This window comes from Lactuca virosa, chromosome 4, assembly GCF_052849685.1.
Source record: "Lactuca virosa cultivar CGN04683 chromosome 4, Lactuca_virosa_CGN04683_v6, whole genome shotgun sequence".
In the NCBI taxonomy this organism is placed as follows: Eukaryota; Viridiplantae; Streptophyta; class Magnoliopsida; order Asterales; family Asteraceae; genus Lactuca; species Lactuca virosa.
Genome location: NC_136429.1, coordinates 63,936,713 through 63,952,962, shown reverse-complemented (window position 1 = coordinate 63,952,962; position 16,250 = coordinate 63,936,713). Strand labels below are relative to the sequence as shown.

The following is a 16,250-nucleotide window of genomic DNA, read 5'->3' as shown; positions in this document are numbered from 1 at the left end:
AGAAGGAACTATTGTGGTTACCATTTTTACTAAAGGAAATATATGATTTTCTTAAAGAATGTTTTCATCAAATATAAAGAACTATTACAGTTAACTCCGTAAGTACCAAATGAATACGCCAGGGTTATATATAATGAAGATCTAACAAACAATAGGATGTGTGACTTCCGCCTCATTTCCTGTTCCTTGTTTGGTTGTGGGCTTAGGGCAGATTCACACAATCGATTGTTTGTTTGATCAGGATTCTATATAACTTGTATCCATTTAGTACTCATAGAAGGAATTGTAGAGTCATTTTTACTTTCATTCATCATATCAGAAGATATAGGATTTTATGGAGGAACAGGCGAACTTTTCTAAAAGAACTTTCAACTTACTATACATCGCTAAAATACTTATGAACTCACCAGCTTAAATGCTTATCTACTCTTTCAAAATAACTTGTATTCTCAGGAAACTAGTAGACAGGTATGCTCATTGGGATTCAGAAGATGGAGCATAGTAGCTTCATGTCTTGTTTTGTTATTTACTTGGAGTTAACTTTTTGTGAATCACATACTTTGTAAACACTTTCATATTAATGTAATGGTTGTTTGTTACTTTGATTACTATGATGCATGTGTTGTGATACTAAACATGACGTCCTCCGCCCTCGAACGTTTCCGCCGTTCCGGTTTGGGGGTGTGACATGATAAAATCTCTATAACCGACAGGATTGATCACTTTATATCTGCAGAGTTGCCTTATGAGGAAAATGAACCCGTTGCGTATGAAGCTGTTCGTACTCACATCATGCATGGCCCTTGTAGTTAGGTTAATCATTCAAGCAATGTATGCAAAATGGACAATGTTCAAAAAGATATCCAAAGGAATATTATGATGCAACTTTTATCAGAGGTGATGGGTGGCCCTCCTATCGAAGGTCTAATAATGGAGCAAAAGCTAAAGTTGGTCAGCATGATATTATGCTTGATAATCGTTATATCATTCCCCATAACTTAAAGCTTCTTGTCAAATACGGGTATCATATCAACGTTGAGTATTGTAACCAAGGTACCTTGGTTAAATATCTTTTTAATTATCTGAATAAAGGTCATGATCGTGCTACAGTTGTTTTAGAAGGTCCAAATAGAACACAATCATTCGTATCGATGTTGCAACACGAAGATGAGTTTGAAGAATACATCAAATGTCGTTACATTTCAATATCCGAAGCATGCTGGAAATTATTGGGATTTGAGATGCACTATCGTTCAGTTGCAGTAGGAAGACTGTCATTTCATGAAGAAAACTGTAATAGAGTTTATTTTAGAGATGGGGATGATATTGTAGATGTTGTTGAAAGGACTACAGTTGCAACGTCCAATTTTACTGAATGGATGACAGAAAATCGGTTGTATTCAGAGGCTCGAAATTTAACATATGCAGAGTTTCCAACAAAATTTACATGACATCAAAAAGATAACGAATGGAGGCCACGAAAAGGCGGCGTTTTTATTGGTCATATATATTTTGTAAATCCATCTTAGGGTGAAAACTATTATCTTTGAATGCTACTAAATGTCGTACGTGGTCCCGTTAGCTTTAAAGATATTCGTACTGTTGATGGTGTTGAGCATCCAACCTATATGTCCGCATGCAAAGCATTGAGGTTATTAGGAGACGATACCGAATGGCTTGAATCAATTCAAGAAGCGTCACAATGGCAGTTTGGACATCAACTCCGAGAATTGTTCGTAACAATTTTGTTATTCTGTACTGTTACTGATCAAGCACAGTTCTTCTGGGATTGTTTTCCCTTTTTATCAGAAGATGTTGCTTATAATCAACGTAGATTCCTTCGGAACGAAGAATTGTTGTTTTCAGATGAGGAATTGGTAAATTACACTCTGCTCCATATAGACGATGTTTTAAATGGTAATGGTAGATCATTAGTTGATTTCCCAAATCTACCTCAGATAGAGCATCGTTTGCTGAATATTGGTTCAAATAGGTTGATTGTTGGGGAGCATGCACACAATGTGCAAGAAGAAAGATTGTGTTTTGAAGCTTTATACAGTGCTTTAAATATGAAACAAAACGAGGTTTATACTGCTATAATGAATGTTGTTATTAAAAAAAAAAGGAGGATTTTTTTTGTATCCGGTTGTGGAGAGACTGGGAAAACGTACTTATGGAGAACACTAATTTCTTGTATTCGTTCCCAGGGAAAGATTCTATTAGTTATTGCGTCTTCTGGCATTGCTTCTCTATTATTTCCTGGCGGGCGTACATCATACTCCAGGTTCAATATTCCTATAGATCCTAATCACGACTCATGTTGTTCAATAAACATCGGCATGAATCTTGCAGAGTTGATTAATGTCGCAAAGCTTATTATATGGGACGAAGCTCCATTACAACATCGATATTGTTTTGAAGCTATTGATCACACATTTCGTGATGTTTGTCGGTATTACATTCCTGGTTCTGAAAATCAGCTTTTCGGGGGGATGATTTTAGTACTTGGTGGTGACTTTCGGCAAATCCTGCCCATCATTCCGCATGGATCACGTTGCGATGTCGTTGGAGCTGCTATCAACAAATCACGTACTCTCTGGAATGCATGTATTGTTTTTGTCTTGACAACTAACATGCGTTTACATGATCCAACCATCATCACTAGTGTTGAATTGATACGCATGCATAAATTCAATACATGGCTTCTTGACATGGGGGCTGGTAAGCTTCCTATAATTGTAGTTGAAGGTGAAGATGATGCTACATGAATCACTATACCTAATGACCTTCTGATTCCTATTGCTGACAGTCCTATTCAGACAATGTTATCCAATGTATTCCATGATATTTTGAATAGACTTAGCGACTTCTCTTATTTAAAGGAAAGATGCATTCTTTTCCTAACAAATGACGAGGTTGACAACATAAATTTACATGTTCTTGAAAGTATGCCAGTCGACATGCATGAAATGTTAAGTGCTGATGATATATGTTCGACTACGGATGACTTTGAAGAAATGCAAATTATGTATCCAACTGAATTTCATAACACGTTGTGGTTCTCAGGTGTTCCAAACCATACCTTATACCTAAAAGTCGGTGCACCAATCATATTGTTACGTAACTTGAATTTGCAAAAAGGGTTATGCAATGGGACTCGGTTAGTGGTCACACAAATCAGTCAGAGGGTTCTTGAAGTAGTTGTTATTACTGGAACTCGTGTTGGAGAGAAAGTTCTAAATGGAAGGGTTGATATGACTCCAAATGATATATCTTGGCCTTTTAGATTTAAAAGAAGACAGTTTCCAATAAAAGTTTGCTTCGCTATGACAATAAACAAAAGTCAAGGCCAAACTTTTAATCATGTTTGTGTGTACTTGTCTCAACCGGTTTTTGCTCATGGTCAGCTTTACGTGACGGCATCTCGTGTAACCTCTCGTGAAGGACTTCGATTTTACATTGACAGCAACGGAAAGTGTGCCAACAACTTAACAAAAAATGTTGTGTATAAAGAAGTATTTTATAATTTACCTCTACATTGAATTGTCAACATTGATCTAATGAAGCGTTTGTGTACACAGAACTCTTTTCAATCGTCTGATCAATTATGGAGCACAAATTAGATGCAAACAATTTTTACTTTGAAGATAAGCCACTCAAGGTATGGACTTGATGGTGTGGTGGTTGGAGAGAATGGCAAATTGGTCTGTATTTCATCCAAATATTATGATAAAGCCAAGGGGCAAGATTGAAGTGGAGGCTTTGTTTTCCCAGTTATATATATAAGGAATAACATTGTGAGATTACCAGGTAGTTGGTACATGCGGTTTTTTTTAACCGCAATCAAGCACTTATCCATGTTTTTCTCACAATGATGTTGTACACTTTCTCCATCACGATCTTAATTGTTTTTTCTGCCCTATCTACATAAGTTTTCGATTTCTTTAAGATTATACCGGTTTTTTTTATTCTACAGCTCTGTTACATCTTTTTCTTTGTTTCCTACAATCAACAATGGAGATACTCAAGGCTATGAAATCATCATCAAACACAACTCCATACGAAGGTATCTTTTTCAATTATGTTTAAGTCAATAGCAAATTAGGATTATTTTTTAAGCTTCTTCTTCTATTTTTGTTGCGTGTTGTGGTCTTTGGTGCGATTTTTGCATATCTGAATGTAAATTTTATATAACAGTACTTTGTATTAGGTTATAGACTCAGTTTATGTACATTAGCCTTCAAGTCTGATTACCTGCTACTTGAATTTTCGTGCTTGGTTTGACTTTTGGTCCTTATGCTCCAGTTTTGTAATCTTGGTTAATGGCTGTCAAATCTAACAGCCTGAATGTTAAGTTTTTGAGAATTGCAATTATTAAAGAAATATATAATGGGGTGGGGTGGGGGAGGGGGCATAATGGTCATTACACTTTCCATATAATAGCATTGTACTTATACTGGTTTTTTTTATACCATTCAATTTTACTTAATGTCAATTACTTTAGCTTATACATATATTGACTAAACTACATATTTTTTCCCTTTGCTTAGATGTTTCTTTTTCATTAATGTACAACATTTGTATATTCTTCTTTGGCTAAAGTTGTAAGGATATGGGATATACAAAATGTTTTTTTTTTTGTCAAAGTTTGTCCATTTGCAGAAAAGGATCACCAATATTAACAATGTATTTCTCATTTTGAAAAATAATTGCAACATAGTTATCATTTTAAGCAATAAAAGCAAAAGAATAATTGCAACATAGTTATCATTTTAACGAATAAAAGCAAAGTATTCTGTTATTATGGATAAAACATGTAAAGTAGACTCTATATAGTGAAAGATATACTCAATTAATTTGTTTTTTTTTTCAATTTCACCTTATTTCTATCATATGACAGGGATTTTTACCAATTCTTATAATTTGGTCAAAAGTTTGATTAATTTTTTTTGTTGTACTTGCACCATGATTGTTATATTAATATCTTATATGTTATTTTTTATGAAATATTGTTTGCTTCGTTATGATAAATTGATTGGTTTTACATTGTTACATTGTAGTATGAAGATGTTCTTGATAATGTATATAATAAATATGTGATGGACTTGATTGTTATCGATATTGACATTCAATTTTTTAGCTTACCGTAGACGTAATTTTTGTAATTTTATACTTTCATCTACCTTCTTTAGCATCCATATGTTATATGTATTTTAAACATTTAATTTTACTTTATGTTTGTTCATTATATGATTATTTTGATTGTTTTACAGCTAGCATTATTGGAGACTGACGTGTTTCTTGAAATTCTTTCAAGAACATCATTAAAGACATTCCATATTATACGTTGTACAAGTAAATGTCTTGAAAAACTAACATACACCAACCATGTTCTTGATCTTTACAAGCGAAAAATAATGTGCTTCATTGAGTTATTGTTCAACAAAAAAAACCATGGGGAACGATAGAGCGTCAGTTTGTTCCGTCGTGTGGTGCGAAGAATTTTGACATTGGTTGTCTACCAAATGCATGTACAACTTTAGCAACTTCGTTGAACGGACTTATTCTTGATGAATGTGATAATCTAGATGAATATCCAGAAATGTTTTTATTTGTCTGTAAGCTAATGACTTTAGATGGCAAAACATTACCATTTCCAATTTATAAGTACATTGCGGTTAAAATTTGCTATGGTGGTTATGCGTTCGAACCCGATGCATTTCAAGATCATTCGTTTATCATATACAGAGTCATCATAAGCTTGTTTTACTATTATTATTTAACTATTTGTTTTAGTTGGTTGTATAACATTTATGTTTTTTTTTGTTGTAGTGACTTGACAAAGGATCATGGCTATGAAAACTTCCGAGTAGAATTATTTCAGTCCACTACATGGGAATGGAGGGACCTTGGTAATATTCGGTTACCATCTTCTATTCAAACTATCAAATATCGCGATTTGATGCATATTCTGAAAAATATGTAATCATAGTTTCACCTTATACACATATATTACATGTCGTATACATCGAGGCTAATAAATTTTGCGGGAAAATTGGGATTTTTTTGTCTAAATGGAGATCGTATGTGGGGTCTTTGGGTTCTCATTCAGAATAAGTGGGTTGAATTTGATGTTATTAACAACAATGCAGATGCACATGAATGGTGGGATTATCGAAACAATGAACTATCTTTCTTTACAGGAAAAAGACTTGAGTGTGTTGTTCCGATTCATCGTTGTCATGAAGTCTTTTCATTTCATTCAGATTTTGAGACGGTTTGTTTGTAAATATGATCATGTTTTTGAAGTTTGATACAGTGTGATGTTATAATTAGACATGTTGGTTGCACAAGCACGTGATATATAACATTTAGTTCATGTCATTGTGTTTGGGTTTTTGAAACATGGCTATGTTTTAAGACTTTTGACACCCACTGTACCCATCTTTTCAATACCCATCTTTTCAATACGATATGATTAAAATTTGTTGTTTGTCAAAGGTAATACATCTTAATTATGTTCTGTTATTATTTTGTCATTGTACTTTACTAATACATGAACATGTGCAGAAAAGGTACTTTACTATTATCTCATTGTACTTTACTGATACATTGAGTTTATTTGTCCAAAAAACCATTATATCATGAACAAGGGCAAAAAGGTCCAGAAATTATATCACATTAAAAACAAATATGTAACACTTTCATGTTCTTTACAAAAACTTATACTTTTTATTTATGAACATGTAGGGTAAATTACATTAAATAAAAATGTCAATTCCTTTTTCTTATACATATATTGAGTAAATTACATATTTTATCCCTTTGCTTAGCTTTTTCTTTTACCTGAACCAAAATTGAGCTAATTCGTCCTCCCTCATGGTTGCCCCAATGACTGGTCCACTGCAAAATGTTAATGTAATTACCAAACTACCCCTCGACTTCATCATTGGAATTTGTTGCTCACTGATATTCTCATTCTCTTTAATTTGTGTCAAATAATATAGTTTCCAAGAATGTCATATTAAATTTCATACTTATGTATGTGTGTGTGTGTCTTTGAGGGGTAATTCAGTTTGGGAGTTCATAGATATAATACAATCAATACCATGTGAAATAAGCTCAAACATACATAACTATTTAATTAAAACCTATGTTTATTCTCAATTGACAAAATGAAAGATTGTAAATATCAGAAAAAGAAAATTAAAAATACAATAAGGGATTTATATTATATATCCGACATAAATATAACATCAAAGACGCAACTAATCACTTTATTGAGGCCCTCAGAAGAAAAAACTAGATGATTTGGCAATTTTTTCTGCTTCATATTTGTTGCATACTGTTAATTTTATTGAAAATGTATATTATTGAAAATAAAAACGGTACTGGGCAACATTCGTTTTTTTTATCAGACATACGATTACAGTTTAGAGTTGTGGGTTGATACATGCGGTTTTTTTTATAACCTGACTAAGGCAGTTCTCCATGTTTTTCTCACATCATTATGTCGGTTTTATCCCCATGATGTTCAATATATGCTCAATATAATTCGGTTTTATCCCTCATGATGTTCATTGTGTGAGGCTGTGAGCACTATAATTCAGGTTCTGCTTCCCATTATCCATTTTTTTCTTTACAGATTTATAAAGGGGGGTGTGTTTCGGTTTTTACCAGAAACCAGTAACAAAAGAGGTTCATTGGTGAATTGTGGAAGAGGATTGTAAGTTCCTGCATTGTCTTTAATTTCTATATTATGTAAAAAAAAATTCTTTGTTTGCCATAGTTCCATTAGTGGCCCTTTTGCTCTTCATTTCCCATTTTACCCATGTTGTTTATTTTATCGAATTCTACTTATTTATGGTGTTTTGATCAAATTCTGTTGTTTCCTAGTTTGAGTAACACGGGCATATGTTTAGTTATTTTATGTTTGATCATCGTTAAAAACATAGGTTGCATATTTTGGAAAAAAAAAATCGAGTAATACATCTTAATTTCTTTTTGATTTACTATTATGTCATTGTTCTGTTCTGATACACTTACTTTATTTGTCCCAAATGACCATGATATTAGGAAGAGGGGCAAAAATGTCCAAAATGAGCTAAGTAGAAAAAACGTTCTGAATGTTGAGCTAATACGCTATGATCATCATATAAGTTACGCATATTTTTATTTAACTTTAACCGCATCATTTTGTTCTGTTGACTTTACTACATAACTAGTTATATTTTGTTTGAGTTTGCAATTTTTTTGTATTTGGTTGATTTCTGGATAAAGGAAATATGGCACTATAAGTATTTTGCTTTTTCATGTTAATTGTTTTTTCTGCCCTATGTACATACGTTTTCGAGTTGTTTAATATTATATCGGCTATATTTTTGTAGGTTTGCATTTGTCCTCTTATATCATTCAAGAATACCTAAACTCTATTTTTGTATGTTATTCTCCGAATACCTATACAATCTTCTTTTTGTATATACTGCAGTACTATTAGTATTATTAGTATAGATATTTATAAGTTTAGATTCTCTACTTTTCGAAATTATTATTATTATTATTATTATTATTATTATTATTATATAAACAATCTATAATACTTGCCTGTAAAAATAATTTGAAAATGTTTGTTCACATTAAAGACCCTTAGAAAATAACCAACACATAAAACTTCAAATCTACTTTACACCATTTTAAAATTAGGGTCCAATGTTGATACCCTTGCTCATTATTTAACCAAATTCTACTTATTGCTGATGTATTGATGGCATTCTCCAATATTTGTTGATTTATGTAATTGAGTGATATGTTTGAGTTTGTTCTCCTCTGTTTCACCTACGTGATAATAATTAAAATTGTTTCTTTTACAACTTCTCCTTTGTTGTTTATTAGTTTAAGGTTAACATGTTGCGTTATGTCGTCATCCTGTAAAACATAGTTAGTATATTGTGGAAAAAAAAAATTTGTTACATAAATTGCAACATCCATCAAATGTTGTTGCATAAAAAACTAACTACCCGTACAAATATTCTACATATCTGCTTATTCAAGCATGCTTATATTTTTTATTTTTTAATTTTTTTATTACAAATGTAGGCAACCATTGATGAAGATGCAATTTGTTTATCGTTTGGTTAGCGATTTACGTCCTAATATAACAAACAGGTTGAAAGTGCATGTAATTGTTTCCCGTAAATGGATAGTATACAACCCTATCAACAATCGGCTTATATCTGTTGACCTAATCTTATCGGATGAACATGTAAGTTTTCTTCTTTCTATCAACATAAACTACTATTTGTTTAAACTTTCTGTTTTCTCTAACTCTTTGTTATTTTTAGAATTGTTGCATCCATGCAACCATTCCTCATACATTGATACACTCATTTAATAACAAAATCAAAGACGGAGGTGTCTACGGGATACACAACTTTGAAGTTCTTTCATACGATACTTTTTATAGTCCACTACAGAAGGATATATACGTTAAGTTCATGCCTTCTACAATAGTTTCAGATTCTCACCTTCCATTATCATTGTTCCAACGATACACAACTTTGAAGTTCTTTCATACGATACTTTTTATAGTCCACTACAGAAGGATATATACGTTAAGTTCATGCCTTCTACAATAGTTTCAGATTCTCACCTTCCATTATCATTGTTCCAACGATATTCTTTCAATTTCATTCCTTTCTGCAAGATTTCTTCACGTGTTAATGATTCTATATGTTTTTCTAACATATACCTGTTTGTAGACGTTATTGGACGTGTTTGTGAGTGGGGTTTTATAGAAAAAATAGTTCGAAAAGGTCGTTTGTATGATTCAGACATGCGTAAAATAGTCATATCCGATGAAACGTATGTTCTATAAAACACTTATTTCCAATAATTTAGTTTATAAGATTATATATTAATTATATTGCATTTGAAAAATAACATGTAGGGGTACGAAAGTTAGTGTCACAATATAGGGAAAACTTGCTACACAGTACAACGATGAAGACATAAGAAGCTACAATGATAATGTAGTTGTCATTCTCACTTCTTGCAAAGTTTCTCTTTTCAAAGGTTTATTCTTTGTAACAAAACAATATTACTTACAATTTTTTTTGTATATTTAATATGGCTATTTGTTTCTATAAGATGTTCCAACCGTACAGACAACAGCTTCATCTCAAATGTATTTGAACCTTCGGGTGAAGGAGATTGAGTTTTTCAATCTTATGTAATTACTTATATATTTTCATGCAATTCAAGCATAATATAACATGTTGATCAATTTATCTTACACGTCATGTTGTTGTTTTATAGTGTATCACAACCGGTACGCTTTATTTCAGAGCAAAATAAAATAGAGAACTTCGTTGTGACTAGCTTATCTGATGTTTATAGTTACTTACAGGATGGTGTTGTTGAGGTATTCTATTATACATATCGATAACTAAACTGCCATGTGATTTGCGAATTCACTTTGTTTTTTTTTCTTTGTAAAGGGAACACAAAATACTATTGAGGGAACCATCGTCGATATAGATATGTTTAATGATTGGAAAATTTTCCAATGTGGAACATGTCGTAAGAAGGTTACTATGCGTGATGGTCACTATTTTTGTTTTAGTTGTCAGAAAAATGTTGATAACCCTCGTCAATCGTAAGTATTTTTTATTCAAATAGTTTTTTATATGTTATACTTATCAACATTTTTTATATAGATATAAATTGGTTATACGAATAATTGATAAAGGAGAAGAGATCATGTGTGTTGTTTTCAATGAAGCTGCTACTTCTCTTATTAGTTTTATTGTTCATGAATTGGTTAATAAGAGTTTATTAGAGGTTTATATATATATATATATATATATATATATATATATATATATATGTGTGTGTGTGTGTGTGTGGGGGGGGGGGGGGTGTTGTATGTTTATTAATATGTTTGTCATGTTTTCTTAGGGTGCCGGTGATCCTAATTGGGTAAAAAAAATTCTTCTCGAAAGCTTATGTGGTCATAAGGTCATTTTTACTATTAAGGTTGACAAATTCAATATGTCGCCAAACTACGTGTGTCGTTTTACTTAACTAAATACTACAGTGACGAAAAGCATTATGATAAGGGATATAAGATTTCTCCCACAATTGAGAAAAGTACGGTGATTATAACAAATGATGAAGATCATTATATAGCCGAAGATGAAAATGAAAGTTTGTCTAAAATCCATAAGTATGAATGGGAGCTCTCAGACCAAGCGTTATGGGGACCATGTATTGATTTGATACCATCAACAATCTCAACAATAGTAATTATTATTTCATATTGTGGTAAGTTATGTAAAAGCTATAGTTTATATGTATTAAACTTGATTTGTTTTAATATACATAGAATGCTTGTGATACTAAAGAAAATGATGGTCTTCAAAAATCTATATCTGATGTCAATGATGTAGAAGCAGTAGAAGACGAAAGTGAGAATGTATGGGTTAATTTATATTACTTATATAAAGTTAGATTATATTTATTTGGTATGTTTATTATTAATGTGATCGTTATTTACAATTAGGTTGGTCATTAAAATATTGAGGATCATATTTATAACACGCGTGTCTCTATCTCTACTTTACAAGATGGTGAAGAGATTCAAATAAGTTACATCATATTTTTTAAATTTTGTATTTTTTTTACGATATGGAAATAATTTTTCTTCAATTGTTATTGTTAGCTATTCTGTTATAGAAAGTTTACTTCTAATGATTCTTATTGTCGTGTTGGTATTTTTACAATTAGGCGTCTTTTGATGATGTTGAAGTTGATTCTTCTGAAAAATCGTGTATCGGATCCTCAATAACACCAAAGAAGCGTCGTCGGCTTCCACGCTTGTGTGACGAGTCTACCGATGATGATATACATAACCGACTTTAAAATAATTAAATAATAGATTTCACTTTTTATGTTTTTAACTTAATTTCATTTAATTGTGTGTTAATCGATTGCTATTTTTTTTATTTAATTGTCTTTTAATGCATTTTTCATCCATATGTTATTTATTTGGTAGATTTGTCATTTGTCATTTATTTGGTTATTTAAGATAGCCCAAACAGACAGGGGAACTCGGCGAGTCCAGTAAGGGACTCGACGAATTGAAGCCGGGTTGTCCCGATGGTATGCCAGGTAGAACTCGACGAGTCTGTGAATGGACTCGACGAGTTGACTCGGTTGACCACGAGTCTGAGTAGTATAGGAACTCGCCGAGTTGGGAAGTAACTCGACGAGTTGAGTTGACTGGGAGTTGACCTTGACTTTGACTTTGACCAGGACGTTGACTTTGACAAGGGGTAAAATGGTCATTTTACCCTAAGAAGGATTATCAGGTTTTGATTAGGTGTTATTGTGAAATTGATAGTCGGGGAGTCATTGGAGTAGCCGTCGGAGATTCCTCACACGAAATTTCACAGCTAGCATTCGAGGTGAGTTTCCTCCAGTAGGAACGGGTCTAAGGCACCAAGGTCGGCCCATTTAGCTAGCAGTAGTTCCGGACTATGGTCCGATGCCGGGCGGGCCCGATGTAGGTTTATATGATTTTCCGGAATTCGATCCGATGTCGGGGCGGTCCCGAGGAATGCTTGTATGCTTGATGTCTTTGTGATTCTTGCATGTGTTTGTATTGTATGTTTCCGGACTTCGGGGCGAACCCGAGGAATGTTAGTATGTTACCAGATTACGGTCTGATGCCGAGCGGGGCCCGAGGAATGTTTAAGTGTTAATATTATATGCTTAGGGTTATGTGTATTATCGATTATGCTCATATGTATTCCAAGATGTGCTCAATGTCGGGCAAGGCTTGATGTCGGGCGGGGCCCGATGCTGAATAGGGTTCGACGCCAGGCGGGGCCCGATGCCGGGAAAGCCAATACCGAGCTTGACTCGATGTAGCAGGGGCGGGGCCCAATATATGTTTATGCGATATGTGTATGGTATGTGGTAGTTTGGGAGATTCACTAAGCTTCGTGCTTACAGTTTTCAGTTTGGTTTCAGGTACTTCCGCTAGCAGGGGAAGAGCTCGGGATGACTGCATGGCACACACACTGACAGATATGATGATATTTTTGAGATACATGATTATGATTTTTATGTGATTGATGATATTGATGGTTTTTATTACTAAATTAAAACGAAATTTTTGGTCTATATTTTTGGGATGTTTCACCATTTTACCCCTAACCTAACTTGGTCCAAGACTAAGGCCCAAACTCAAACCTGAAAGGCCCAAAAACCAAATAACCAACCAAGGCCCAATTATGGCCCAATTTTCCAAATTGGGCCCAAAACCCTTACATGGGCCTTACCCTAAGGCCCAACCAATTTCCTAGTCTAAAAAACTAATACTCAGTTGGCCCATTGAGAACTCAAACAACCAAGCCCAAAAAGGAAGCCCAACCACAAAGCTCAAAAGCCAAAACCCTCTTGATTGAGTACGCGGGGCGTACTCAGCTGTACGCTAAGCATACATGCAATTTGGCATGTACGCTGCGCATACAAACTTGTACACCTAGCATACTCATCCATTAAGCCAATTTCGACATTAAGCTCTTAATGCTTAAGTCCATAAGCCCAAATCACATATCTAAGTCATAAACAACGTCTAGAACCATAAAGTCACTGACTTGGTGACTTTGCATACCCCAAAAGAACCCAATCCCGAAATATAACATCCTACTTCCATTAAATGAACTCAAACTCATGCATGGGGAATTCTAAGCCTTAAAGGAGACAACTTTATGCATTCAGAACCTCAGAAACACCAAGAGTGGCAAGTCATAGCTCCTGGAGTGGTACCAAAACACTAGATCTCATTCTTGGAACCAAAATGAACCAAAACTCATACAACATAGATCTAAGCTAACAATGAACAAGGTCAAAGTTTTTTTCCTCAAACAAGCTGGAAATAATGCACATAATCAAGATCCACGAGCTCTTCCTTGATCCCCCAACCTTGCACCAAACTCCATCTTCTTGGAAATGGCCCAAAAACACCAAAATGCACACCATGAGCTCAAAATCACAACCATGGAGGCTTAGAGATGATTTCTAGGGTTTTGGGGACTTGGAAATTGGTAAAGAGGTCAGCCCTAAAGACTTAATGAGTTTATATAGGGTCCAATACCAAAAATTAGGGTTTCTAAATTCCCCTTGTACGCCCCACGTACTCCTCGTACGCCCAGCATACGAGGCTTCGCATTCCCGATCAGCCCTTTGCACTACGCTCAGTGCATAACACATTACGCCTCGCGTACCCTAGACCACAGTAGTATGCCCCGCATACTCCCTAGCTACACCCCGCGTACTAGGGTTTCCCCTAAAACCCTAACACATTCTGAAGGCCATAACTTCTTCGTTATAAACCCGATTCCGATGATCCTTATATTCATGAAAAGGTAACGAGAAGTTCTACGCTTTAATCAAACCATAAATGCCTTACCATATCCCGAACAAACATCCCTTTTCCATAGAAGCCCGAGTTGGAAAATTACCGAATACCCTTTGACCCCAAAACACAAAACGAATACCCGGATCATCCAATTTACATCATCCACCTCCAAATGAGCCCAAAACTCAATTCTTCAAGGATCCTAAGCATGCTAATACCCAATCCTTTATCACCACCCCGAAATGGAAACGATCTAAACGGGGCGTTAAAGGTGGGTTGTAAGATGTGTTGAGACGGACCTGTAATTTATTTATATTTTTTATAATTATAAATTGGTAAAACAAAAATGATAATTCAATCTTTTTATATGTACTAATGGACCATCAATATAATTTTCAAAACTACAATGATGTAACCTATCATTTTTTTCGAACAAGGACCAAAACTAAGAACTTGACCAAACCATACAAACCATTTCTATAATTTACTCTAATTGTTATTTATTTATTATATACAAAACTTCATAAATGGTCCCTATGGTATCCTGAAATTTAAAGTTTAGTCCCGAATTTTAAAAAACCTCACAGATGGTCCCTGTGGTTTTAAAACTTTTAACAAAAGGTCCTTATTGCTAACTCCGTCAAGTTTTGTCCATTAAGTGAAGGGAATTTTCGTCATTTCACTACTACAGGGACCATTTATGAAGTTTTTTAGTTATTTAAAAAAAGAAAAATGTATAATTATTTAGTATACAAAGGGTCCCCCCCCTCTCACACACACGCACACACACACATGTTGAAACAATAAAGAGTTTGATCGATAGATTCTATAACGATATGAATCAAACAATAAGAACTATGAAGATCAAATTTGTGTCGAACGCTTTATATAATCAAAGCTTTAGAAGAGTTCGACAAGACCCTTTCTGTAAAAATCAATGTAGGTCAATACCAAACTATTAACCCTAGAACGATACATGCATGCACAATATATAGTCTAACCCTAGCATCATAATGACGGATGGACATGCCCAATCCGTTAATAAAGACTAAATACACGCATAATAAATGTGACACAACACAATAAATAACCCAACAATCTCCCCATTTGTGTCAAATGCGAAAGGAGATTCTCACTGTTGTTGACGTTTCTGAACTTTGAACAGTTTCGGCAAAATGTTCAGAAGTGTGACTCGAACAACTATATACCACTTGATCATATCAGAGCAAAATTTTTTATCAGCGGCATCATTCCCCCGACAAGATTCAGTGAACTCAACGATATAATTCAGAGCAGTTGTAGAGTATAAGTTTTTGTCCAGCAAAAAGAAAATACATTTATAAACTTTCTGCTCGATCCTCTTCTGAAATACCACAGTCCAGTTCTATTTCCTGATTTTGCCAAGCTTCATCTTATTCAGATCCTTCGATTCTTCATGTAGTTCCATAATCGGTTTCTTTTTCAGCACAACTGTAATTTTTACATCCATTTTTGCGAACTCATGAACGTAGCAAACCGGCATTCTCTTAAGATGTGCAATAATAGGCTCAAATTTATGTTCATCTTTGGATAGAATCAGAAATAAGGAGATCCAATCATAAGGATTCATACATGGAAGATCAGCAAGAGTGAAATCAAATTCACTACGATTGGTTCCTATGAATCCTTTGAACCTAATGTTGACGAAGCTTTTAGTGGGAAATACGGCAAACACCTTCACTACGACTATCTTCTACAAGATCCAAATTTTATACTGAGGCTTTCCATGCTTGAGGTAAAAGGAAAATAGTGCATGATTCACATCAGAATCAGAGAGAGGAGAATC

General features: G+C 34.1%; 2 protein-coding genes across 2 annotated transcripts; both read left to right on the top strand.

Annotated features, from left to right (window-relative positions):
• Positions 1 to 833: 833 nt before the first annotated feature.
• On the top strand, positions 834 to 1,451 carry LOC145104555 (uncharacterized). Its single transcript, XM_079041779.1, has one exon. The coding sequence runs from the start codon at positions 834 to 836 to the stop codon at positions 1,449 to 1,451; it is 618 nt and encodes a 205-aa protein (XP_078897905.1).
• Positions 1,452 to 1,550: 99 nt separating this feature from the next.
• On the top strand, positions 1,551 to 2,768 carry LOC145104554 (uncharacterized). The gene has a single exon (XM_079041778.1). The coding sequence runs from the start codon at positions 1,551 to 1,553 to the stop codon at positions 2,766 to 2,768; it is 1,218 nt and encodes a 405-aa protein (XP_078897904.1).
• The last annotated feature ends 13,482 nt before the right edge of the window (positions 2,769 to 16,250 follow it).